This window comes from Lycium barbarum, chromosome 11 (assembly GCF_019175385.1).
Source record: "Lycium barbarum isolate Lr01 chromosome 11, ASM1917538v2, whole genome shotgun sequence".
NCBI lineage: Eukaryota > Viridiplantae > Streptophyta > Magnoliopsida > Solanales > Solanaceae > Lycium > Lycium barbarum.
In genome coordinates this window covers 2,084,426-2,112,036 of record NC_083347.1, presented here as the reverse complement: position 1 = coordinate 2,112,036, position 27,611 = coordinate 2,084,426, and the positions used below count along the sequence as shown (strand labels likewise).

At 32.3% G+C, this 27,611-nt stretch overlaps 1 protein-coding gene across 1 annotated transcript; it reads left to right on the top strand.

Annotated features, from left to right (window-relative positions):
• The first annotated feature begins 24,538 nt into the window (after positions 1–24,538).
• LOC132618800 (fasciclin-like arabinogalactan protein 1) lies at positions 24,539–27,128 on the top strand. Its single transcript, XM_060333806.1, has 3 exons — positions 24,539–25,134; positions 25,691–26,098; positions 26,344–27,128. The coding sequence occupies exons 1-3, from the start codon at positions 24,729–24,731 to the stop codon at positions 26,748–26,750; spliced, it is 1,221 nt and encodes a 406-aa protein (XP_060189789.1). The 5' UTR covers positions 24,539–24,728; the 3' UTR covers positions 26,751–27,128.
• Positions 27,129–27,611: the final 483 nt, after the last annotated feature.

Below are 27,611 nucleotides of genomic sequence, written 5' to 3'. Positions count from 1 at the left end.
ATAATGGTAAATAATCTCATTTTTCGTTTTGTTGGCGTGCATTTTTGGTCATGCAAACATTGTGGTATTTGATAGATGAATTATAACGTTAATTGTAACATAGTCAAGAGAGCATTACATCTTTGATGTTCCACAAATTATTTTTGTCAAGCTAAAACACTTTTTGAGTTAATGATATATATATATATATATATATATATTAGGATATATGATTGTTGATACTGTTTTCTAGATTATAAAAGTCAATTTACGTTTTCTTTTTATTTTTTAACAGGAAGGGATAGTGGAAGGACACACATAAGACTTAAGCCCTCTAAATGCAATTACTAATCAATATTATTATTTACAATATTAAAATGATTATTTTCCCTCATTAAAGAAGTCACTATATATAATACTTGCAAATAAATCAATAAATACAATATTAATACTATTTACGAACAACATTCAAATAGGAACGACACATATCTTTTTCGTGACTAAGTAGATTAATTAATCAAATTGCTTAGAAAGTAGATTAAAGAGGTCAATACCTTCAGTATTATTGCCAAGGCAATGCTCAATCTTTCCCCTTTAAAACATAACCTCCGGTGAATTACTCATGTCGATAAAGTTAAAATATTAATTTCTTTTGTTTAATTAATTCACAGAATTAAACTATGTCCATATAAAATTTAAAAAGGTGTCTCTGCAAATCATAAAACTTTACTAAGTAGTTATTTTCTTAACCGCGTGAAGCGCGGATAGATTTACTAGTTATAAAATAACCATGGTAGTATATTTATATAACAGCTCGAGATAGAGGACTTAATTACAATTAATTAATATCTGGTGGCCCTGCAATTACAGATCTCATGGGGTTAAGCCTAAACTCACCGTTATACTGAACCCATCAAACACATAAAATGCACAACCTAATAATCAATTATCACACTTATAATTGGGTTCACATTTATAGAGTATATATCATCAAACTCATGAAAATATAATAAAATATCAATATCAATCAATATATATAATAAAGCTAGGAATAAGAAAGGTGAGGTGGCACCTCTCAATGACAATCATTGCTATTTTTCTTTTTTCTCCATTTTTTGACATTTCTTCTACTATTCTTCACCTATGTGCTATTAAGAAAAATAAAAAATTACTTCTTCAATCAATTTACGTTACTAAACTTTTGCATTTGCTCCATATTAACTATCACTTATTGTGCTTTACTCCTCTCATTCAATCTACCTATTATCTATACTAATTAAATTAAACGGAATAATAATGAAAAATATAACCACAATATCTTTAAAGCTCAAAGAGCCGTTTGGTTTTCCCCGCAAAAGCCCACGTATAATGAACTTTTAATACCAAAAAACAGATTTTTCTCATTAATTTGGAAAATGGAGAGACTCCAACCACTTTCTTTCCACTTAATTATGAAATTTAAAAAAGGGTTTTCACCATTAAACCTTGGGCTCCTATATATATACGCACAAAACACTATCATTCAGCTTGCTTTGATATGTGTAAGTAGATTTTGTCTTTTTTATTCTCAGTTAAAAACTTATTATGTATAGATATTTTTTTTCTTCCATTATAAATAATGGTAATCTTCTATTTTCTTATAGGTGCAACCCGTGCAAGGATGGATATATTCGTACTAACTTCTTTTTAATTCAACAATTCACAATTCACTTGCTTTAGTTGTGCTGTCATGACAACGTTAAGACACTTGATCAAAGTTGTAGGCCTTTGAAATACCTTCCCAACCGTATATTATGGAGCTCAAACAGATATGTGTGCTATAAGTTATGACCGTTTTACTGGACGTTGTGCGGTCTGCGCGAAGTGGGCCTCCAGCTGCGCGGCCGCGCACCGAACACGACTTGTTAAAAGCCCAACTTCGTTATATTCATTCCCACTTCGTTTTAAACCATTTTTTCTAAAGAAAAGAACCCTAAAGAAGTCTCTCAAGCCCTAAGGACGAAGTTCTTCTCCTCCAAACCATTTCAAGGCTTTAAGGTAAGCCTATTCCATGCATTCCAAGTCAATTCCAACATACGTTCATGATCATTAAGCAAGAATTCATCATTCTTAACATAGGGTTTTCAAGAAAACCCATCTCAAGGTGCAAGAATTCAAGATTTTGGAAATCTTCTTCAAAGCTCAAGTCTTTAATTCAAGTTTTGAAGTGACTAAGGTATGTAGAGTTACTATCTACGTGTGCGAACATCATTGTTCTTTCCCACGCCTCATAATCCATAAATTATGATTCTTTACAAAAACTAGGGTTTCTAAACCATGCTCATGATAACCTTAGGTCCATGTCCATGATTATATTATGTATGAATTGTTATAATTCCATCATTGAGTTCTTAATATTTCTTTATGATTATTAAGAATCTGTCTGTAATCTATGAAAAACCCATATATCTCATTCCATGGGTTCATGCATGTTAGTTTATGATATATTATGCTATTTTCAAGAAAATACTATACATGTTTTACAAGTTCATGCAAGCAAGCTATAATTTATGATATCCATGTACAAGCAAGCTATATTCATGAAAACCATGGGCAACAAGTGCCACTTATTTTGCATTTCATGTTTTTGGGAGTTGCTTTAATTACCGAAGAGGGCTTCAGATAGCCTGAAACTACGTAGCCACCGTAGGATGAGGATCGCTCCACCCATGTCCTGGACGATCTCTCATAATGACTAGATCCTTACATATTTTATTAAATTTCATGTTCCCTGGCAAGGACTGAGTGTTCTGCTGGCGGGACGCATGCACCAGACCATGTATCGGTTATAAGTTATTGCTCTCCCTACTTATGATATTTTTACCATGTTATATATATATTCATGTTCATGACCAGGTTTCAGTTCCTATCATTATTATTTCATGTCCCATGTTATTTCATTCAGTTGCTTTACATACCAGTACATTCAAAGTGTTGACGTCCTCTTTCTATTGCCCGGGGGCCTGCATTTCATAATGCACGTACTGATTTACAGGACGACGTATGTGCTCAGTAGGACAGCACTCGTATCAGCTTATTGGTGAGCCCCATCTCATTCGGGGTTTAGTCAACTCTTTGTTTTATAATTAGTTATGCATCTAAGGTATGTTGGGGGCCTTGTCCCAGCAGGCATGTTTTCCGGTCAGACTCATGATAGAGGTTTCATAGACTAGACAAGTCAGTTATGTTATGTCAGACTTTCGGAGTCGTATAGCCATTTTTGGCTCATTCATGTTATTTCCGCACTCATGTTTAAACAAGTATTTTTATTAAGTATTATGACTTATTACGTTTTATAAAGGCTCATCATGCATTCATGTTATATTCCGCTCATGTTATGCCTCATGATGATTCATCAAGCCATGTGGTTCGCTCGGTCATATGCAGTAAGGCACCGAGTGCTGTGTTTCGCCCAGGCCATGGTTCGGGGCGTGACAGTTTATTTAGGCAGTATCTTTCGGTAATTTCTTGTCAGTTTGCGGAAGTAGATTAAGAAAATAAAGTTAGTCAGAATAGAAATTATTTTTATGATTTTTTTGTTGCTACTATGTACTTTTGTGAGTTTTATAGAAAGGTATGTGTTTCCGGTGTTTTTGAATAAAATAAAAGGTATATGTAATATGATTTACACCAGATCTCAGGATGGATTTCTATATAGCTTTATTTCACAGAGTTCTTAAGTTATGCTTAAAGTGACCAATATGCAGCGAACAGAAAAGTAGTGAAAATTGCATTCTACAAAATTTTGCGAATAAATTTCAATTCGGAAAATATATTTGGATATTTGTGACACTCTCTATTAGTTAGTTGCTACTGTTGGGAGAAGTGGTAAAAGAGATTTCATAAAATTTTAATTTATGTTGTTGTTGGAGAAATACCAGACTAATTAATGTCAATACTAATAAAATTGGTTAAAACTTGAAAATTAATACTAATAAAATTTGTTAAAACTTGAAATCTAATTTTTTGGATTCAAAGACTATAGGGAAAAAAAATTACATTTTTCAATTAAAATATGTTAGTAAATATTTCATAAATTCCGTGCGAAGCGCGGACAAATTCCCTAGTTTATAATAACTGGAGTACCATTTAACAGTACATATTCAAGCGGGAAATTTGTTTTTCATTAGACCGATTCAAATGTGAATGTAATATAGATTGTCAAATTTCTGAAAATAGTACATTTTCTAAATGTTGCAAATGCATTTCAAAGAAAATAAGGGAGGAAATGAGTTTTCTTGACCTCTTACAATTTGAATAGAATAAAATGACATTTTCAAATCTCTTATGTGTAAAAATGAAGATCTCTTCTAAAAGGATAATAGATTTTTTTTTATTTTTATTTTTGTAAAAGACCTAAAAAAATCATTAATATAAAGTGAGAATGACGTATATATACATAAGAATAGGGCATATTTAGTGGGCGGTTTGGCCATAGAAACCAAAAAAAAAAAATCACTTTTTTTGAAATTTTGGAGTTGGAGTTGGAGTTGAAGTTGTGCTTGGCCATAGTTTTTTAAATTGTACTTTTTGTTGAAATGTAATTGTTTTGATTGTGAAAAAAGTGAAAAACTTGAAAAAACTAGACGAAATATTAACATCTTCCGGACAAGCAAAAGGAAACACATCCTCCACAAACTTTACATCACGAGAGACAAAAAATTCCTTCGTATCAAGATCAAACAACCGCCACCCCTTCTTACCAAATGGATATCCCACAAACAAACACTTTCTGCTCCGACTAGCAAATTTGTCACCCTGAGTTTTTTGATTATGAGCAAAGCACAAACACCCAAAAGTACGAATAGCATCAAAAGAAGGAGGTTTATTGAATAAAATTTCAAAAGGTGTTTTATTTTTCAATTTGGGTGTGGGGGTACGATTTATGAGATGAGATGCAGCAAGAACACATTCACACCAGAAAAAAATAAGCAAATTGGGCTGAAATCTGAGAGCCCTCGCAACATTCAACACATGTTTATGCGTCCTCTCTACCCTCCCATTCTGTTGCGGAGTACCCACACAAGAGGTTTGAAACAAAATACCAGTGGCGGAAAAATAATCGATCAAACAATTAAATTCTGTACCATTATCACTTTGTACAACTTTAATTGTTTGATTAAATTGTCGATCAACCATAGCAACAAAAGCCATAAACATCGGAAACACTTCTGTTTTATCAACCAACAAGTAAATCCAAACAACTCGGGAAAAATCATCAACAATTGTTAAAAAAATAACGAGTTCCACACGACGAAACATGGCGATATGGGCCCCACAAATCACAATGTATTTTCTCAAATATTCTAGATGCATTATTATCACTTAAAGGAAATTTGTCTCTAGGATGCTTAGCACGTAAACACACTTCACAATCCTTTGCTAAACTACTCTTATCACTACTGACATGAGGAAGCAACTTAACTACTCTCTCGGAAGGATGCCCCAATCGTCGATGCCACAATTCCAATGCGGACATTTGTCATACCCCATTTTAACCGGGTTAAATTAGAAGTACGACATATTGGAGATTCCTGTTTTTGTTTATTTTAAGGAGTCGCCACCTAATTATTTATGGTGAATTAGGACACCTAAAGTTTATTAAAGTTATTTTCTAAAGTTAGCTCTGTTTAAGGTCAGCGAAACTTAAGATTCTAGGTAAGGGTTCAATTAGTCTAAAGGGGAGGTATTAGGCATCCTTTAAGACCCATTAACAATGGTTAACCGACCGGACTTATACTATTAAATTAAAGCTAAAATATAAATTTAAATATTAATATAGATGTAAATATTTAAGAAAATACCTCGTGAGTATTGCTAAAATTATTTAAAGTAAAACTTGTAGAAAATAATAGTGGCATAAGAGAGTTTAGTTACAAATGAACTAAAAGAAACAGGATGTGTAATATTTATATGTTTTGGAGAAAATGACTAACAAATTTAAAAGAGTTATTTAATAAAGTTTTATAGAAAGACTATTAGTTCAACGTATATTGTGCGAAGGTTGTTCAACGTATAGGAACTGAAGTGAAAAAGTTATCCGTTGAAACTAATTTGCTTTTTATTTCTTAATATAAGCTAACGTTAGTGTAAGATTTGTAACGTTTTAAACTTCTAAAATAGTAAGCATAAATTATGATTCCCTTAGCCAAAAGATGTAGTTATGCTATTTTGAAAATCAATTACTCAAATAAATGTTATAGATACTATAAATAGTTTTAAAAATAGAAGTGAATGTAATTTGTGGAATTAACTACCCATTACTAAACTAAAACCCTTAATGTTACTAAGTTTTATCTTAATTAACAAGCACAAATGTTAGTCATACAATACATGTTAAATGCACACAGAAATAAAGAATAGAGGGATAATGTAAATGGGCTTGGCCCATTTGGATTGCTGTGATCCGTTTGCAGCTGGGCTTCGGCCCAGTAACAGTTTTTTATATGTGTTGCTGTTGCTGTCACGCCTATTGGGCTTCGGCCCAGATTTTTATTTCCTTGTTTGGCTGAGGATTGGCTGCTACTATATGAAGCCGACTCGAGAGGAATTGTATTGGGCTTTTGGCCCAACGTCAATGTCACACCCCATTTTAACCCGGAGGTTAAAATTAGAAGTACGACATATTGGAGATTCCTATTTTTTGTTATTTGTTTAAGGAGTCGCCACCTAATTATTTATGGTGAATTAGGACACCTAAAGTTTATTAAAGTTATGTTTAAAGTTAACTCCGTTTAAGGTCTGCGAAACTTAAGATTCTAGGTAAGGGTTCAATTAGTCTAAAGGGAAGGTATTAGGCACCCTTTAAGACCCATTAACAATGGTTAACCGACCGGACTTATAATTAATTAGGCTAAGTGTAAATATGGTTTTATAGGAAAAGAAAGTAGCTTTGTAAGTATGACTAAAGTTATAGATAAATATGTTGTTTAAAATAGGATTTGTAGAATAATAATGATTTGTATAAAAGAGTGTTTGTAATGTTATTTTGTAAACACGGCTTATAAATGTCGTCAAGGTTTTAAAACGAAAGTGTAATAGTGTTGTTTAAAATAATACTCGTAGAAAATGTAATAATTTGCGTAAAAGAAGATTCTAAATGTTAAATGAGACTTAAAGATATTGCTAAGGCCTTAAATGAAAATATAATAATGTTATTCAAAAATAAGATTTGTAAGAATAGAATGATTTGCATATGAATAATAGTCTCTTTAAAAAAAACAATATGGCAAATGTAACCTTTAAGTAAGAGATATTATATGAATATGATAGTATGAAAATGCCTGAACTTATATTCTCAAATATGATGAAAAGGCCATGAATTTTCTTTCTATTTTTTTTTATTCTTTATTTAACCAATTTCAGCTAAAAATGTGTATAATTTGAGTAAATCTTGAAAAAACGCTTATAAAATGCAATTGGATTCATATTTTGTGTGTTAGCGATATTTTCAAATTCCTAGGATGGTAATAATGAGAAATGATTCTTTAAACCCCAAGTATATAGTCATGATATTTAAAAATCTATTATTCTAATAAAGTAGATATTGTAGATATTATGAATAATCTAACAAAAAGAGAATGAAATCTTAAGGAATTAACTATTGGTATTCTTTAAATTAACTACCCGTTATTCCCAAAACTATCTATGCTAATTCTCTTATAATTCATCTAAGCTAAATAGAAATAAGAGTAAGATAAAGTGTTAGTCAAACAATACAAGTTGAGCATAAAATAAAGCTGAAGCACAAAAGAAAATTAAATGGGTTTAATCCATTTTCCATGGACTGCTGCTACAGTCTGTTTTGTTGGTGGGCTTTGGCCCAGAATTCCTTTTGATTCCTTGGCTGCAAATGGGCTGACTCGAGAGGAGAATTTTATTGGGTTTTTAGCCCAATACTGAGTGCGGAATAGGATGAGTCCGAGGGACTCATACACGACAGTCATGCACAAAAAAAAAACGAAAAAAGAAAAGAATTAGTACCCACTCGACGAATAAGATTAAACATGTAGAGTATAAGTTCAAACCAAATGCATATCGTGTATATTTAGATATATCTCAGGTATACACACTCGTAAGGATGTATAAGCTAAAGTATACCAGTCATGCACGTATATATATATATAATCGATGCAAATATACTTAGCATATAAAGATGAATGAACGCAGATATACAACATGCTTTACAAAGCTATAGGCAGCCAACAAAGCACAATATAAGTTGTTGCATAAGAGTGTAGAATATGAAAACAGATGGTGGCAATAATGAGAAAACAGTCTTATTCAAGTTGGTGAAAATCCATGGTCCAAGATTAACAATAAGGATCACATGCATACAGAAAGAGGGAATATTAATATGTGTTCAAATTATGTAAGGGCAGCATTTAGATGAAAAGGAATAACAAGGAAAAAAAAAGCTTAATTATGAATTTATTTTTTGCAGTACTGACCCTTTAAACTTCAGTCCAGTATGAAAAGAATTCTCAGAAGCAGAATACCAACATTAGATGAGCTCTAACACAAGCATACATATAAAGAGACAACTGGATGTTCATGCTCACATATAAGTTCCAAGTCAATCATTCAGATTTCGATTTAAACTATCAGGGTTCAACCCTTTCAATCACCTAGTGCATACAAGGTTTATATTAACCTAAGTGATTTCCTTTCTTCACTATTTCAGTAGAAAGCTCAAACATGGTACATATTAGGATGATATCCTAACTCATTCAGACCTTTTCACCTTATTAGACTCAGATGCAGACTTACTAAGATAAACTAGCATGTGCTTTGAGACCTGTTACGCCTTATTTAGTCACATCCCAACAACCTAGTCACATTATAAGACTTTTGCAAGCAGGCCTCAGACTTTACTAGATCTGGATTTATCCTAATCAAACTTCCTTATTTAGCTCAGCAATGGTTCATACAAATTAACATGATACATGAAGTAGGCAGATTCAGACTAAGAACAATATATATATCTCAGGTCAGGGTATTAAAGAACAAGAGAAAACCAAGCCTTATAAACCAAATTCCTCATGAGCACCTCAGTTTACCTAAACTGTGTCATCAGAATTCTATGGTCAAAATACTCGAGCTATTACGATTCTAAATAAGATCATCACAGCAGCCATCAGAGGTTCTTTAAGTCATTAAGCATCACTGATCACATTAAGAGTGCACATAAGCAAATAACATTTCACGTAGACTCCTAGTTTAGGGACAGTTATGTCAAAAACTCACATGGTCTAAATCAATACTCAAGCAATCATTCTGAGTCAATCATTTGAACAGCTAAGTCAGATTTCCCCTTAAGTATGACAGCAGGCTAACCAATTTGATTTCTAATACATATTAAGGCAAGAATTATATCTAAATGTGTTGATGCCTATCACACTTCCTAACAGAACATGCCACATATATAACTAAATAAGAAATGCAACTGCTAACTTAAAGTAGATTACATTCATGGCAGGATATATTCTTTGAACAGATAGAGTAAACGAGAGACAATGTCAGCCTGTTCTTATCGTATACGTAATATACTTAAGATATACACACTATTGTGTGTATATCATATGTATATCGAATGTATATCTTCTTCTTATCTTGATAATACCAATGTATATCCTATGTATATTCTACCTTAAATAGATTCTAAATCCTGAAAGTTCAATTTAAACATCCAAACTACAGTATACATCTTTCAAAACTCATTTTAGCAGTTATTGACCTATCCTAACAGCTCTCAAACATCAAATAAATAACATGACGATAAGCGAACTACATAACTGCCACCAAAAAATAGAGCAGAATAGGCGAAGATTTCAACTAAAACAAAAAAAAACTAAAGACTAAAACAATAAGTGTGTCGAAGTTCACCTGTTTTGTGCGCAATGAACTGAGGCGTCGATGTCGTCGAATCTACTCGAACTCGAAAAATGATTAAAGTAATTAAGGCTTCGGGTTCGAAAGTAAAAAAAAATAGAGTAATATGTGGCTATATCATTGATCAAAATTGATGTTTTGTAAGGGATTTTCTGGGTTCCCAAATCCTCTTCTAATCCCGGATTCCCCTTTTTTTTTTTTTTTTAAATTGATTCAGTTGCCCTGTATTTATAGATTTCGTTTGTATTCAAGAAAGAGAGGAGCGTATGAGAGAGAGGAAGCGGGGAACAGGCGTGGTGGGAGTGTCAGGAAAAATGGCAGAGGCGTGGGTGTGGGGAGAACGTGAGGAGAGAGACGAAGGCGTGGGGGGACAAGGAGATATGGAAGTGCAGAGAGAGAACGTGGACGTGAAAAAAAAAATGAAGATGGCGATGAAGGAAGGAGAAAGGGAGACGGGTGAGATGGAGGAGAAAATTAGGGCAAAGGGAGAGGGAACAGGGAGAGAGGACAGAGGAGGCGGAGAAGATGAGAGAAGGGAGCAGGGGAGGGGCGGCGATGATGGAGAAGAGAGAAAAGGAGTGGAGCGGCGGAAGAGATTGAGAAGAGAAAGAGAGGAGCATGAGGGATTAGGGTAGAAAAGTGAAGGGGTTGGGCTGGTCGGGTCGCGGAATTGTTTGGGCTGGTCCGTTTTGGGCTGGCCTATTAATTTAAATATGGGCTGATATAAATGTGGATTGGATATTAAAAATGTGGGTTGCTTATTCGGGTAGGGAAATAATATTACATTTGTATTTTGGGCCATTAATTTGGTTGAAAATTGTTGGTCCTTCCTCCGCTATTTTAATTATTTTCAGGCTTCTAATTCAGTAACTAGTACAATATTTATTATGTGAAGATAAATAGTAATTAATATGTAGAAAAATAAGGATTTTAGAAAATGTTGTCTTGTAATTAATTTTAACGAGTCCACCCGAAAAAATGAAACGATGACGATCATTTAAAATTAGTGATAAAGTAATGCTCATAATGTTGAAAAGAAGAGTAATGAGATTAGTAGTAGTGGTAATAAAATATTGTGAAAAAATAAAGTATTTAGCTCGTCAGTAAAATTAGATACCCGAGTAAATTACATAAAATAGGGACAAAATTGGGTGTCAACAGTCAAAATGCGGGGAAGATGACGAGTCGCTTGGACTCGTATACGAGATGTCATGCATAAAAAAAAAAAAAAAAAGGATTAGGAAATGAGCAGTGAATAATGTTAAACATACTAATTATGAATTCAAAAAAAAAACAATTTCACAGATGGTATATTCTGTGTATATTTTAAATATACCTCACGTATACAAAATTCGTCCACCACACACTTACTACGTATAAACAAAGCAACAACCAAACACAACTGCATCAAACCGTATAGCATCTATTATGTATTAGACGTGTGCAAAGTTCAGACAAATGTAATGACTAATATATGCACAGTATTCAGAGTATACTTGGCATACCTGAAAGGTATACACTAATACGCGACTCCTGTATACACTTGGTGTGTACTAACGCTCATATACTATGTATACTTCGAGGTATATCATACCACAAACAGAAAATCAGAGAGGGAATATGCGAAGGTAAGTCGACATGAGCATTTGGAGGATAAATGTAACCAAACAGATAGCAAGCATCAAGGATTAGGTTCTGCTGATGAAATGAGTGGCCATTTATCAGGAATACAGGTGAGATTTCAAACCATTTTTTTTAATCAGTGTTTCGAAACGAAATATGCATGTAATGACAATTAAGTTCAAGAAGGGATTATTGTAGACTTTGAGCATTCAAAGATTTAGACATGAGTAGGTGCACAGAATTAACTGGACAGAACTGAAACCAAAACAAGGAGGTTTAACATAAAGTATTTTTTTTTATCTTATTCAACTGAAGCTAATCGAAGCAAGAAAGAATATTATCATAGATGTAATACAATTAGACGCAGGCAGTCTCAAGTCATTGATGAAAACAGGATTATTATGATATAGGTGTAACTATGATAAAATCGAATACAGAGGGGGGAAAGCCAGCATAAAGTGTGCACAACTATTCCAGGATTTGCCATTCAAAACCACAGTATCCATACTGCCTGTATCTAATTGTAACCCATTTTAGTTGTGACACAACCAAAGGAATGAGCAGGGGAGTAGAAGCGAACCAAAAGACAGGTCAAAAGAAGTGTTTCAGATGGACAGGGCTGCTGATGAGGTTACCAGAGAGATAGCATACACTCAAATAGCCCAAATAATCACACCATGAGCATAAGATGTAGATATATTGTTAACAGGAAATAGGAGCTTAGTGAATGAAGACATGATATGGATAATGACATACAAGGTGATACACATAGAATGTAGGTAGAGTAAGATGTTTTAAAACAGTGCAAGGGTTGAATCAAAGCTAACTGCTAACAAACCAACATCCAAGTGTGAAACAATTCAAAGGATTTCAGGACTAATTTGTTAAGCATAGACAAACAGAGACGAAGAGGGGAATTATAGGATATCACACTGAGCATAAATCATTTGCAAAGCTCATTTTTTCTAAACCAACATTTAATAACTACAGATTCAAGGAAAACTGAAACATGCTTGCTCATTCTTTAACTGGCAGCACTTATTGTAAAAGAAAGAAGGACTGAAAACCATACAAGGATTTTTAACTTCATTCTAGGTAAGACAAATGTAGCATATAGCATTTTCACAAGATCCTTTGTAAATTTAGAAACCAAGAAATTGTTTTAATGGAACATGATGTATGCATATTTAACACTGATGGAGATGAGACATGGAATGATAGGTTCAAATTCTCAAAATTCGACATACAAGTAATGCTAGTAGGTATATAATGCAAGCAAGTTTGTCATAAGCCTTAAATAACATGGTCATACACTGCAGACATAAAAATCACACTTGGACACAACAGACAGGATTGAATTAATCTTTCTGATATTTAATACAATTTCAGAACTCGACTGATGCAAGCTAGTTCAAGAAACAAGCAACTACCATGATATGAGAGGACCAAGAAAGGTTGTTTGATCTAAAACTACTGAGACACCAACAATTGGACAACATCTACAAACACATAATTAAACAAATACTCAAACTAAACAAATATGCAAACACACCAATGCTTCACTAATCGATTTCATGAAAAACTAACAGGCTGACCAACTACTTAGACATATAGCAAACGACTAAATTAGACGGAATTAGGCAGATGTTGTTAGCATTTAGCAACTTCCAGGGGCTCCAAACTTACATATATTGCCAAAAAAGAACTCATTAAGACTAGCATTAACATCAGATAACCCACTTGATCCATACAACAATCAACAACCAACAAACTTAACAATAATAATTAATCCTAAAGCAGACTTATTAAGACCACTTGTAGACTAATCTAAACAAACACAACCAAGTATCAAACATGCGAACCTAAATACTAGATTAAAGACATCATGCTAAATGAGGAAGGTTTACCTTTTTTGTGTGCAATGAACTGAGGCGTCGATGGCGTCGAATCTACTCTCTCGTTATGAATAGACCCGAAACTCGATCGAAAATTTTGGTAGCTAAATTCCTTTTGCCAAACAGCGACGAAAGTTAGTCGAATCGAAAGCCTTAATTTTTCGACACTAAATTCATGTTTTAACACAATGTTTTCTGGTTTAGAAAGTTCAAGACCAGATTTGAAAAAAAAAAAAAAAAAGAGGAAAACTCAAGACTTTTTGTGAGAGATCATCCTCCTTTTTTTCTTTTTTTAAGAATCCGAGAATGAAGAACAGGGTTCCATTGAACTAAGTTTCGTATTGCTTTTTTGATGAATCGAGTGAAAAAACTAAAAAATAGGGAACAAGGATTGGGTATCTTTTTCTTCGAAAACGTTTCCCCCCCCCCCCCCCCCCCCCTTCGGCTATGGACTTAAGGTCCTTTTATAGTCGACCAAAAACTAGGATTCCACTCCTTTTTGGGCGGGGTTTCTAGTATAAGATTCAAAATGAGTCAAATGTACCGTTCAAATATGAACGTTGAAAGTGTTTTTGAGCAGATGGTCACGTGATTCGACTTCGGTACACCCGAAAATGGTTTGATTCTCTGTCAATGACAGAGCTCAGATAAAGTAAACGTATGGACAACTAGTTTATGAAAACGGGTAGACAGAGGGAAGTGGAAGAGACAGAGGCGTGGGGGACAGAGATGAGTGGGTGACAGAGGAACGTGAGGAGAGAAGGAGGGGAGCGGGTGGAGAGAACGTGAGAGGAGCGGAAGAGAGAGTGGAAAGAGATGAAGATGAGGAGAGGAGAAAGAAAAGGGGGCGGCTGAAGGGTTTTAGGGAAAAGGAAAGAAAAGAGAAAGAGATTAGGGTAAGAAGAAAAAATAAGGGAATTGGGTTGGACCGGGTCGGGTCAATTTCGGGTATGGGCTGGACCGGGTAGTCTTTTGGGCTGGATTGAGTAGGGGAATTATTTGGGCTGGTTGGATTAGTTAAAATAGTGGTAATGGGTTGGTCCGTTTGGGCCATTAATTGGCTGAAAAATGTTGATCATTTCTCCCCTATTTAATTATTCTTGGGCTTCTAATTTAGTAACTAGTACAATATATATTACGTGAAGACAAATAATAATTAGTGTGTATAAAGTAAAAAATTAATTTAACGAGTACAAATCCTAAAATGAAACGATGACGAACCATTTAAAATTTGTGATAAAGTAATGCCCGTAAATGTTAAAAAAAATAAAAGTAGTGATATTAATAGTGGTAGCAATAAATATACAATAGTGAAAATAAAGTATTTAGCTCGTCAATAAATTTAGAAACCCGAGTAAATGAAATAAAAATAAAAGAGGGACAAAATTGGGTGTCAACAACATTGCCACGACAGTAGACACATGTTGCACCACGTCCGGTTTGCTAAAATAGTATAGTCCATCCCTCCTAACTCCCGTTCCAATCAGCTCCTTCAGTGGATCATGAATAGAATATAATCTTGAACCCTAGTGAAACAAGGAAACTAAGATCCTAGTGAAACAAGGAAACTAACTAATATATGGTAATTATCTCCCTACAAATATGCTACCAAATAATATCAAATAATATAAAGATATTATACCGCAATACCAACTCTTATCCTTACCCCCAACACCTTCAAGTTGCTCGATTTTATATCATTTTCTCTCTTGTTCTATCTATTTTTCTATTTAACCTCAAATCATTTTTTTATTTTGTGACATATCACTGTCAGTGATTACTATGGTGAGATCTTTTTAAGTGGTAGCATCTCCTCCATATAAGCTTCTAATATTTTTACAATGAAGAAAGCTATTTTTCTCACCGAAGGGTTTTAGTGGAGTTTAAAATTCTTTTCATTTATGGGTGAAGATTGGAAGAAAATGAAATTGATGGACTGAGATGTGTCGGTGAAAATACAATGATTTGTGAGTGAATTTTATGAGTCTTCTAAGGAGTGTATATACATTGTATAAAATGTAATAGAGGTGTATATACACACTATACACCTACATACAATATATATATACCTATATACACTACTTATACATCTTTATACATACTTATACATTGTATGATAAACATATAGCTATATAACAATGTATAAAAGGTGTATATACACATTTATACATTATTATATATTAATATAAGATTCTGATATATTTTTTGTATCTTTAACTTTTCTTCTTTGGATCTGAGTTTTCCTTCTTTTTTTATCTTTTTTTTTTTTTTTTGTATAATTATTATAGATCCTTCATTGTGATTATTGCAAGAGTAGTAAATGTGACAATTATGATATTTTCTGTTGATTTATGGATAGACCTTTACTTTTTTTTTTTATGTTGTTGAAAATTGCGATTGTTTATTCGGTGCAGGAGGAAGTGTGATGGTAGGGATGAAGTTGTGGTGTTGTTGTAGATGTGGTGTTGCTGCAGTGGTGAATAAATGAATTTATGAAATTTTATGAATGTGATAATTTTCTTACATGGTGATGGAAATGGAAATTGTTGTGAGATTATAATTGTGATCGATGAGCATCTTTATTTTTCTTCCCTCTATATTTTTATGAGCATCTTTATTTTTCTTCTCTGTATATTTTTTCTTGGTGAAATAAAAGATTGGTAATGCTCCGAGAAGAACATAGTTATACAATACTTGAAAAAAATACTTGAGAAATATGTTGTATTAAAATTATTTTGCTTGTGTGCTTTATTAACAATTTGTTAAAAATATATTGTCCAAAATAAAAATGAAAGATTAGAATTTGAGAGAAGGAAAAATAAAGGTGTTAGAAAGGAGTGTTATGTGGGAAGGATTTAGGAAAATGATAGACGTTTAGCAGAGTGTAAATCAATATGAGGCTATCAGAAGTGCAAAACTGTTAAGTTGGATGGTACACGTACGTAAGCTCCCCTTATCATCCTGAAATCTTTTGAACCCCCTTTGGTAAAATTGTTGCCTCCGCCGCTACTAAAATATAATTGACATTATTTCTTATAAGCACAATATATACGAATTTTAAAACTTAAAGAAGTATCAAGTCATTAGCACAAAGAGACAGGAAAAAAGACCAAATTTATTGTTTTGGTTAAACAAAAAGATTAATTTTAACTAAATATCATTTATAACTTAGCTATTGTGACAATGTAATAACATTTTTTCATTATTTAAATAAATATTTTAACTCTAATTACTATTTTCAATAATTTACTCTTTTATAGGATAAGAGGGGGGGAGGAGGGGGGGGGGGGGATGATTTGAATTATAAAGAAAAGTTTGGGGATCAAAATGAGTTTTAACCTTTAGAATTCAATCATCCAGCGTTACTTTTATACCCCCAAATTCCAATTCCCAAATCAAAAATCAAATTTCAAAATGGTTGCAATTCAATTTGTAAGCCTGATATTCCAATCCAGTTCTAAAGTGATAGCAAAGAAGGTGAAGAATTGATCAGCTTCTCATCCATTATTTTAGAAAGGGATAATGGATATGGCACACGCAGTGTTTTAAAAGGCAGTTTCAAGACTCGTCTCAGGGCGAGGCACTGGCAAAACGTCTCGGGGCTCACGTGCGGGGCTTAGTTCCAGTGAGGCTTACGCCCTAGGAGCCCGACTGTACCCCCTAAACACGCCCAACGCTCGGGGCTCACCTAACAGTTCTTACACAATTTATATATTAAATTCTTTAATTAAAATCGTTGACCCTTATAATTCTTTAATAAATGAATGATACTTAATAGTTTTTCATCTATAGAAATAAGAAGATTGAGTGTAACTCAAATAACAAGTCGTAGTATTGCATACTTACTATTTGAGAACATCGTCAGGGTGAATATCACTTAATATTTATTTTAAAAATACATAGTTGATTTGTACATTTTCACTTGTCATTGGTCTTTTGTCCTGTATATCAAAATTATCATATTTTATTATTTCGCTATTTGAAAGTAATTTTCATTTTAGTCATAAAGGAATTATGTTTTAATTATAATACTGATAAAATTTATTGATATAAAATGAATAGTGTGATAGTAATATTGTTTTAAGAAATTATGATTTTTTCATTGTTTGAAAAGCTAAGATGTTAGAGTTGATTTGTATTCCATAATAGCTTTTATTTCATTCTATTGTTTATACTTGTAAAATTATGTTATATATAATTACAAGTTGTAAGCAAGGGTGGCTCAAGGGTGAGGCTAGTAAAGCTTTTGTTTTAGACCCTCAAACTTTTGAGGCCCCAAAAAATTTTACTGATAAATTTTATGGTTTAAGTTTCTCTTAAATAATATTGAAGATTGTAAAAAGAAGTACAAAATATATATAACAAAAGAAAGAAAAAACGCTATTTACGTTTTAAAACTTTGAACTAAACTACTCAAATCTTCATATTATTAAATAAAGTTTTTATAATAACATCCTAGGTAATATCTTTAAAACACATAGCTAATATCTTATTGACTTGAATTGATCCTCACTAATATAAATACTAATGTTACTATTATCATTTATTTACAGATTTCTTTTATTTTTTTATGTAATTTTACCTATTTAAAAAATATTTATTGTAATTATAATATTTTACGAATACTAAAAATATATCGCCTAGCCGAGGTAAATGTTAAACGCCTGCCTTACGCCCCCGCCTTTTAAAACACTGGGCACAGGTACTGCAATTCGAATTTGAGTTCAAAAATCGATCAAATTCGAATTCGCATATTTATTTCTACTATTTTTTTCTTTTCAGAAGCAGAACTACTACAGATCTAGGTTCAATTCTGTGTTGGATGAAACCAACACAAAATTTGGACCTTTGGATGAAGAAAAAGCCTTGGATTGGCGTCCAGTCTCGTTGGAAATATGTTCATTTTATCTGTAAGTATATTAAATATTAAATAGTCATACAAAATTAAAACCCAGAATTTCTTCATTTTGTCCTTCTCTTCTATCGTAAGCATTTTGGAGTTGTATGAACTGTCACAAATTTGAATTTTAGAATTTGATTTTAATTTTCTGCTAATTTAGAACGAAGCTTTATGTTCATATTTACTTCGATTTCAGTTTCTGCTTCGATTTACTTCGATTTAGAATGAAGCTCTATGTTCGTATTTACTTCAATTTTAATTTTCTGCTTCGATTTACTTCGAAACTTAGAACGAAGCTTTATGTTCATATTTATTTCAATTTTAGTTTTCTACTTCGATTTAGAACGAAGCTTGTTTTAGTTTCCTACTTGGATTTAGAACAAAGCTTTATGTTCATATTTACTTCGATTTTAGTTTTCTACTTGGATTTAGAACAAAGCTTTATGTTCGTATTTACTTCGATTTTAGTTTCTGCTTTGATTTAGAACGAGGCTTTATGTTCGTATTTACTTCGATTTTAGTTTGTGCTTCGATTTACTTCGATTTAGAATGAAGCTTTATGTTCATATTTACTTCGATTTTAGTTTTCTGCTTCGATTTAGAACGAGGCTTTATGTTCGTATTTACTTCGATTTTAGTTTTTTGCTTCGATTTACCCTAGGGCAGACTACAATTTATTTCCTTATGAGTGGCAAGAATGGCCGCTTCTTCTTAAGGATTAGTGCTATTGTAAATCCAGATTGTTTAATCTGGATGGTTGTTTCCTATGGTATCGTATCCTATCGTCATTTTAAATACAATTTTTTTAATTATTATTACTTAAATTTTGCCCTGTCATATTGTTGAATCCATCCTCATGTAATGACGAAAAGTTCCATTTATGTAATGACCGATTTGGTGTGGCAGCATAAATTACCTTATTTTTTTTCTTCTCCTTTTGATTTTGCTTATTACTGGATAACCCAATTTTATCATTTATTCTATTTTTTTATTATTATTATTGTAACTTCACCCATATTGTACATTTTCTGTTTTATGAAATTGTAAGTTTATTCTTCACACTGTTGATGTGTGGAATTATATAACGACGAGAAACTATACAATTTATCCAAACATTATTTCACCAAAATAATATAATACAATGAGCTTTTATTTCTCATATAGTCATATGTACTTGCATAACAAGAAATGAGCTCTTTTATTTCTCATATAGTCATATGTACTTGTATAACAAGATAACATTAGTTGATTTTATATACACTAGATATGCAAATTTAATTTGTTACTGGAATGAACAACCTAAATGGTCATTAGACTATAGCAAATTCATCACTAAAGTCAATCAAGTTCCTATAGCCAAAAAAAACTAAAAGCATAATTACATAAACCTCCCCTAAAGTTTGAGGCTTGATCCTTTTTTTTTTTTTTTAAATAACTTTTTAACCTATTTATGACAAATTTTTCCTTTATGATATTTTCCTTTGCTTAAATGATTTTGTAAACTTCCTTTTTTAAAAGAAAAAATCATCTCCACTGCTATTGTGTTGGATTCTACTAGTCAAATTTCTAGAAACTTATTTTCAAAATACCAGAAGAAAAATAAGAAAGAAAAAAAAAAAAAATTTGTAACTGATTTTCAGAAGTATTTAGACCAAACCAAGTTAGCCCGCTAGATTTTCTGGCTTAACGTTTTATTGACTGGCTCGTAGAAGTTTTATCACATCTAATTAAGTTTTTTAATCTAAGTTTTCGGGCTTAGGATTGCCAACCTTACCGTGGGATGTTCGGGTTTTAGGCCGACAATCAAGTTTAGCCATCGTTTTAAATGTAATTAGAAAATAATTAATTTCAATGTGAAAATATATCTAGACAAAATACGGAACAACTCCGCCACACAGGTAGAGTTCAAAATTTGATAATAGCGGTGTAAATGATTTTTTCTGAAAGAGAATAAGGATCTGCTTACAAAATTATTTAAGCAAAAGAATGTATCATAAAGCCAAATTTGAATGGAGGTTTAAGCAATTATCTCTTTAATGTTTTAGCTACAGTATCTTTTTAGATAAATTAGCATAACTTGAGTGACTTTATTGATACAAAATAAATATAAATTTTTAGTAAATAATTTACTATAGTTGAATGATCATTTAAGTTATTCACTCTTTATTACCGGCGTCGTGCCTTTACTCTAATTTGAATATATACAAACTTCAGTATATGTGTACAACTGGGCGCAACAGCAACAAATTAAAGGGACTATTGTTAGTGCGGATGTAAAAATTTCACAATGTACCCTATTTGAACACTGCTATTTAATCCGTATAAGCATACTTTTTTTAAGAGTTTTTTCACATCTATCTGCTTCCGTAACAACTTCAGAAATGTTGTATTTGAAGTTCAGGCAAAAATAACTAAAATTCAGGAAAAAATATCTGCGTCAAAAGTCTCACACTGGGATTAAAACGCTCGCTACTAAAGGCAATTCCATTCTCAAAACAACATTTGTGGTTATTAGAAGATCTTTTTCACTGAGAATTTAATTAAATTATGCAGAAAATTGATTATATTATTCGTGTTTTTAAGGGGTGGATAACTTCTATAGCCAAAATTAAATAGTACTGTACAAGTTAAACACATATTTCTGATTTTGCAAGTAAATAGTAGTATAAATCGTACAAGAAATTAATCACTTTAGGAGAGTGCACAAGCTTCACTAATTTCAAAGAGTACTGTCCAGCAGACAGCTGATAACGTGCTGTTTGATTCCTACATAAAATTAGTAGTAAGTACGAAAACCATCTGATTCAGATTTCAGATAGGAAAAAAAGGGATTCTTCCCTTTCGTGCTTGAGCAATTCTTCACGTACTACAATTTATTATTTTATTTTTTGGTTTTTCATCCGATATCCAGTATCCGCTTTAGAGCCTGATTAATTCAAATTCACGTCAAAAAATCCCACTTTGGGGGTTAAGTATTCTCGATCATAGATCGCAAACCCGAGACCTTTGATGATGTACGGAACTTGTCACTCCACCATAATCTTTGGCAGACACGTACTACAATTTTCAAAGATTGTTAGCTATAGTTCTCTCTTGTGCGTGTAGAAGCCCAGATCTAGAGTGTTCTCTACAGATTCATGTGAACTCGGTAACTTTTGTCCAGACTTATGAAATTAAACTAAATATCTATAAGTATTTGACTATAAACCAGAGATTATTGTATATTATTTTGAGGTCGTTATAGAACTTGTAACTTCAAATCCTGGATTCGTTTATATGTACTTTTTTTAAAATATTAATGATTTTTTTATTTTCTCTATCATCCTTTTTGCCGTTTTGGAAGAAACCATTTTTCCTATCAACATTCAACATGCAATTTTGAAACTCCCGAAATCAACAAGTAGGTTGGGACATGAAGAAACTTGCGTACAAGGACAAAACTTGCGCATTTTTATTCTTGTTTGTATTCCGATATATACAAGAGAACGAATAAAAAATAAAGTTAGTTGTGTATATGAGATTTTGGAGCAGAAGTTGACTTGTAACAACTTCAGTTTAAAGGTAGTATTTGAGACCAATAATTCTCAATTGACTTACAATACTGCATTATAATATTAGGACACAAATATATTTAGATTACCAAAAATAATTGCATATATATTTGAATCATACCTCTGATTGATGAATGATTTGGTCTTCCTCTCTATTACCGGCCTTCTTTAATAAGACGGTGTCAATAAAATAACTACAGAACGCACAACGAATATTATGAAATAACGATGGTAGTATATATAATATAAGGGAGAGAGAGAGAGGTGAAGTAATTGCAATTAATTAAACACATAAAATGTACCGTTCAATAACCAATAATCACACTTATAAATTACGGAAAAGGTCCAAAAATACCCTTAAACTATTGAAAAAGACTCATAAATACCCTCCTTCCATCTTTTGGTCTAAAAATACCCTTCCATCCACCTTTTAGGTCTAAAAATACCCTTAAGGTTTGTTTTTGGCTCAAATATACCCTTTAAACTAACAGAATATGTTTTTTTGTTTTTTTTTATCGGAAAAGGTCCAAAAATACCCTTAATCTATTGAAAAAGGCTCATAGACCAAAAGGTGGAAGGAGGGTATTTATGAGCCTTTTTCAATAGATTAAGGGTATTTTTGGACCTTTTCCGATAAAAAAAACAAAAAAACATATTCTGTTAGTTTAAAGGGTATATTTGAGCCAAAAACAAACCTTAAGGGTATTTTTAGACCTAAAAGGTGGATGGAAGGGTATTTTTAGACCAAAAGATGGAAGGAGGGTATTTATGAGCCTTTTTTAATAGTTTAAGGGTATTTTTGGACCTTTTCCGTATAAATTATAATTGAGTTCACATTTATAGAGTATATATCATTAAACCCATAATGTCTAAAACAGAATAAAATATACTTAATGTACGATTTTTTTTTTCCTTACAATAATAACTACACATTAGCTGTATTATATATCCAAGTGTGAATCTTTTCTTCATTTGATCGATTCAAATGTAAATGTAATTGAATTGCCAAATTTCTGAAATTGTTACATTTTCTAAATGCTGCAAATTCATTTCAACGAAAATAGGTCCATGCATATGAAGCACGCTTTGTCATTACTCATAAATTAATGGTAGAATTGAATGAGATTTTAATAATTTTAATAAAATCATAATATAAACAGCTGTGATAGCTAGCATACAATATTAAACGTTATAAAAGCTGAGGTTTTAAAGAATACTCAAATATCTATGTTTTTTTTTAATTTTACACGCCCCTTAAGAAATTCTATTAATTTGGAGGTGAATTCGACCTACTTTACCCTTATTTATATCTAAATTATAATTTCTCAGCGTTAAATGTTTACTCTATCTATGTATCATCTGCGTTAGTGATAAAATCACTAAGGGTAAAAAGGAGAAAAAAATACTTGAGCATATAAAACGACAAGTGATTTGAGACAATTATTTTTAGCAACCACCGACAAATAATTTGTGATGGAGGGAATAAAAAAGAAAGCTGAGGGTGTTGCAGAGAATCGTACCCGTCAACGGAATTACGTATTTCTGACAGCAATGTTTTATACACGTGTCATATTCTTATTGGATCTCCAGCTTTTGAACCTTATTTTCCTCCTTTGATTGCTCTGATCTATTTGGGCCCCTTTAACCGCAATGCAAGTCATTCTTCCAATTCCAAAATCACCCTCATATTTTTCCGAAAGCACTAAATCATCCTCCCCACAACTTTTTCTAACATTTTTACGCCAATTAAGGACCAAAATCAGCAGCTTTTAAAATATGTAAAATCAAAGTAACATAAGAAGTCGTATACTATATTTGTCTGTTTGTGAAGAAAAGAGGGTAACTGAACCCGGATAATATGGTAATGCTTTTTATTTCAGTTTTTTGGGGATACATTCACTTAATGTGGAGGATGAAGTATTTAAATCCAACAGACTGATAAAGAAAACCACTTATTACAATAATAAAGGTAACATTGGAAAAGAAAAAAAAGCAACATTGATGAGTTCTTAAATCAGCAAATTTAGAAGGTTCTTCTAGCCGACCAAAAAAATACTGTATAACTTTGTCAAGTTTTTATACTGGGAAGAAGTTGAAGACCCACTGCATCACACAAATCACTTGATTCAAAATCATGATATCACCGTTTAAATTGTGATATTTTAACGAGCAAAATATGTTACAGAACTTATTTTCTCAAGCTTATTATTACTATGTTATTTTTGTTTTCCTTTTTGTTGAAATATAACCTTATAAAAGAACTTGGGAGCAGGCCGAGCTATAGCTATCAAAGGTGATCACTTGAACATTTTTTCATTGAATAACCTTGTTTACACCAAATTACTTTAATTTACTATAATTAGGTCATAAATTAAGTTGATAACATACATTAGTTTTCTTTGTTTTTTCATCCGATGTTCGTACTCTTTTAGAGTTCAATTAATCTGTTGCAACAGAAAATCTCACTCAGGGTGATAAGTACCCTCCATCAAAGATGATTATATTCTTAAAACTCAATACTTTTAATTAAGAATAAATGAGTATTTATCGTTCCGCAATAATATTGTGGGTCTACGTGAAAGCACGTTATTTATGTGTAAACATCAGTCTATGTGAGTGCACGTTAAATTAGTGTATATGTAAACATCATTATATGTCATGAAAGCACGTTATATAGTATAAAAAACCACATATTATAAACATCGTGTTGGTACCCTTTCTGTAAATTTAAGGTACGTACGTATAACTTGGTCAATAAATTTGCAGTCACTTGAGATCTCACACTAACCCCAATAACAGCTCCCTTTTTTTACTCTTTCACTAAACTCCCACTTCACTCCAAACAATAATATGCAGCTTCCGTCGTCAACCACCGTTGTCGCGGTGGTTCTTTCTCTTTCTCTACTTCTTTGTGTCACTGAATCTCACAACATTACTCGCATTCTAGCTAAACACCCACAATTTTCCACTTTTAACCATTACTTAACAACTACACACCTTGCCAACGAAATTAATCGTCGTCAAACAATAACTGTGTGTGCTGTTGATAATGCTGGAATGTCAGATCTACTCTCTAAGCATCTATCTATTGCGTCGATGAAAAATGTTCTTTCTTTTCACGTGCTTCTTGATTACTTTGGTGCTAAAAAGCTTCACCAGATCACTAATGGCACCGCACTTGCTGCCACTATGTTCCAAGCTACCGGCTCGGCTTCCGGTTCTTCCGGTTTCGTCAACATTACTAACCTAAAAGGAGGTATTGTAATAATCATCTTTATTGAGAAATAATACACTCTCTCTCCTAATTCATGTTGCATTTTAATTTTTCAAAATTTAAATTTCTTAATTTAATGTGTTTTTGAAAATAGAATCTTTATTTTTGAAATAAAATTTAAACTACTACTACTCTCTCTGTCCCGATGTGATACATACATTTCTATAATCATAAATAATTTAATTTAAAATTTCTCCTCATGATTTATCGTTACACAAATATATATAACTTATTTTAAATCACAAATTTTAAAATTCTTATTTTTTTGCTCAAACTTTATACATAGTTAAATTATATCATATAAATCGAGACAAAAGAATTATAAGACACCATACTTAATAGGAGTAATTTAAAATATCTAAAAGTCATATAAAAAAAATTAGCGTTAAAAAAATAACTCGTTTAATTTTTAAAAAGCGAAAAGAGCCACGTAAATCAAGAAAAAGATAGTAAGAGTTGGCACGGCCGTGAGTTTTCTTCTTTTATGTGTTAATTCTTTTTGTTGTTATTGATTTCATACATTGTTTTATCATAACAGGTAAAGTCGGGTTCAGCCCAGCTGATTACGATGGAGCTCCTCCGGCCAAATTCGTCAAATCCATTGACGAGATTCCTTACAACATCTCTGTTATTCAGATAAGTACGATTTTACCCTCAAACGAAGCTGAAGCTCCGACTCCAGGACCAAGCGAGATGAATCTTACTTCTCTAATGTCAGCTCACGGCTGCAAGGTTTTTGCTGAAACCCTTTTGGCTAATCCAGCTGAAAAGACATTTGAGGACAATGTTGATGGTGGATTAACTATATTTTGCCCTGGTGATGATGCAATGAAGAGTTTTTTACCTAAGTTTAAGAATTTAACCAAGGAAGGGAAACAGTCATTGCTTGAGTATCATGGAGTTCCTATTTATCAATCGATTTCGAGTTTGAAATCCAATAACGGAGGTATTTGATATAAATTTCATGAATCTGAATGCTCTCTAATTTCCGCAATTCTCCCCACTAGCACCCATATTTACTCCCAACGTTTCAATATATATGACATCTTTCGGATTTTAAGATTTGACCGAATTTTTTTATATGCATTTGAAATAACTCAAAACAGAAAATCAATTCTTATATGAATTTGACTATATCAAATACTAATCAATTTTAATTTCTTACGGCTTTAAATTATTTTTTCCTAACAGGTATGAACACGTTAGCTACAGATGGAGCTAAGAAGTACGCTTTCGTAGTTCAAAATGACGGTGAAGATGTTACTTTAAAAACAAAGGTTGTAACAGCGAAAATCACGGATACTTTGGTTGATGAACAACCACTAGCAATTTTCTCACTTGATAAGGTGTTATTACCTAAGGAATTGTTCAAATCTGCTCCTGCTCCGGCACCAGCGCCAGCACCGGAACACTCTAAGAATAAACACAAGTCGCCGCCGGCACCTGAATCTCCGGCGGAATCTCCGGCGGATTCACCGGCGGATGGTCCTAGTGATGATTCAACGGCAGATGAGGATAACGGCGCTGTTAAGTATAACGGTGGGGCATCGGTTGCTGTTGTTTTAAGTATATGGTTTGCCTTCAAATTGTTGATGTAAGTTTTAATTTATTTTCCTTGGGAATAAAAAAAAAAAAAAGTTTGTTTTCTTAGGTTTTTAATTTTATTTTTTCTTTGTTAATTCTAAGGGCTTTTTAACTTGAAACAAGTTGAGCCAAAATTAAAGTTTGCAACTGTGTTAGAATAGCATAGGTTCTACACTTTCTATCAGGTTTTATGGTTGTTTCTTCTTAAGTTTTTTTAGAGTGATTTTCTTCTTTGTTAGTGTGTCTTTCATTATCCTTTCTTAAGTTGATTTTTAGACTTGGGAGTTGATTCTGTAATATGAATCATCTTTTGCGTGTGAACCATTAATTATGGTAAACTTTTCATATATTTCCATGACCATCATATTATATATTGTCATAAAATTTTACTTTTTCCTTTATCTGGTTATTAAATGATTGAACAACTGGCAGAATTTATTTACGATACTTAATTGACATTCATAAAAAGCATCTAATGAATTATGAGTGCAATTAAGGATTTGTTTGATTGGTGATTTGAAATAATTAATCTCTGCATACAATAGTTCTTCACTAGGTAGTGTAGTTAGTAGTGTCTGATTCGCCGTAGAAAAGAAATAATCACCACATAATTAATGTAGTGTTTGGTTGAGGTATGAAATAATATTTTCATTAAATTATGTAAGAATTTACATCTTATGTTATGCATATAGAATGCGGAATAAGAATAAGAATACATATATTAACAAATAAGTACGAATTAACCTATTTAAAGACGATATATCGTTTTCAAATTAAGTAATTCATGTATATGATAATTTGCACATAATTAATCATTGACATACAATTCCTTTATCATTAATAAATAATGCACGCATTAATAATATTTACATTAT

Excerpts from the sequence above, each read along its gene's own strand:
- LOC132618800 (XM_060333806.1), top strand. The coding sequence starts at position 24,729 with ATGCAGCTTCCGTCGTCAACCACCGTTGTCGCGGTGGTTCTTTCTCTT. Across the intron at positions 25,135-25,690 it reads CATTACTAACCTAAAAGGAG|GTAAAGTCGGGTTCAGCCCA; the intron begins GTATTGTAATAA and ends TTATCATAACAG. Across the intron at positions 26,099-26,343 it reads TTTGAAATCCAATAACGGAG|GTATGAACACGTTAGCTACA; the intron begins GTATTTGATATA and ends TTTTCCTAACAG.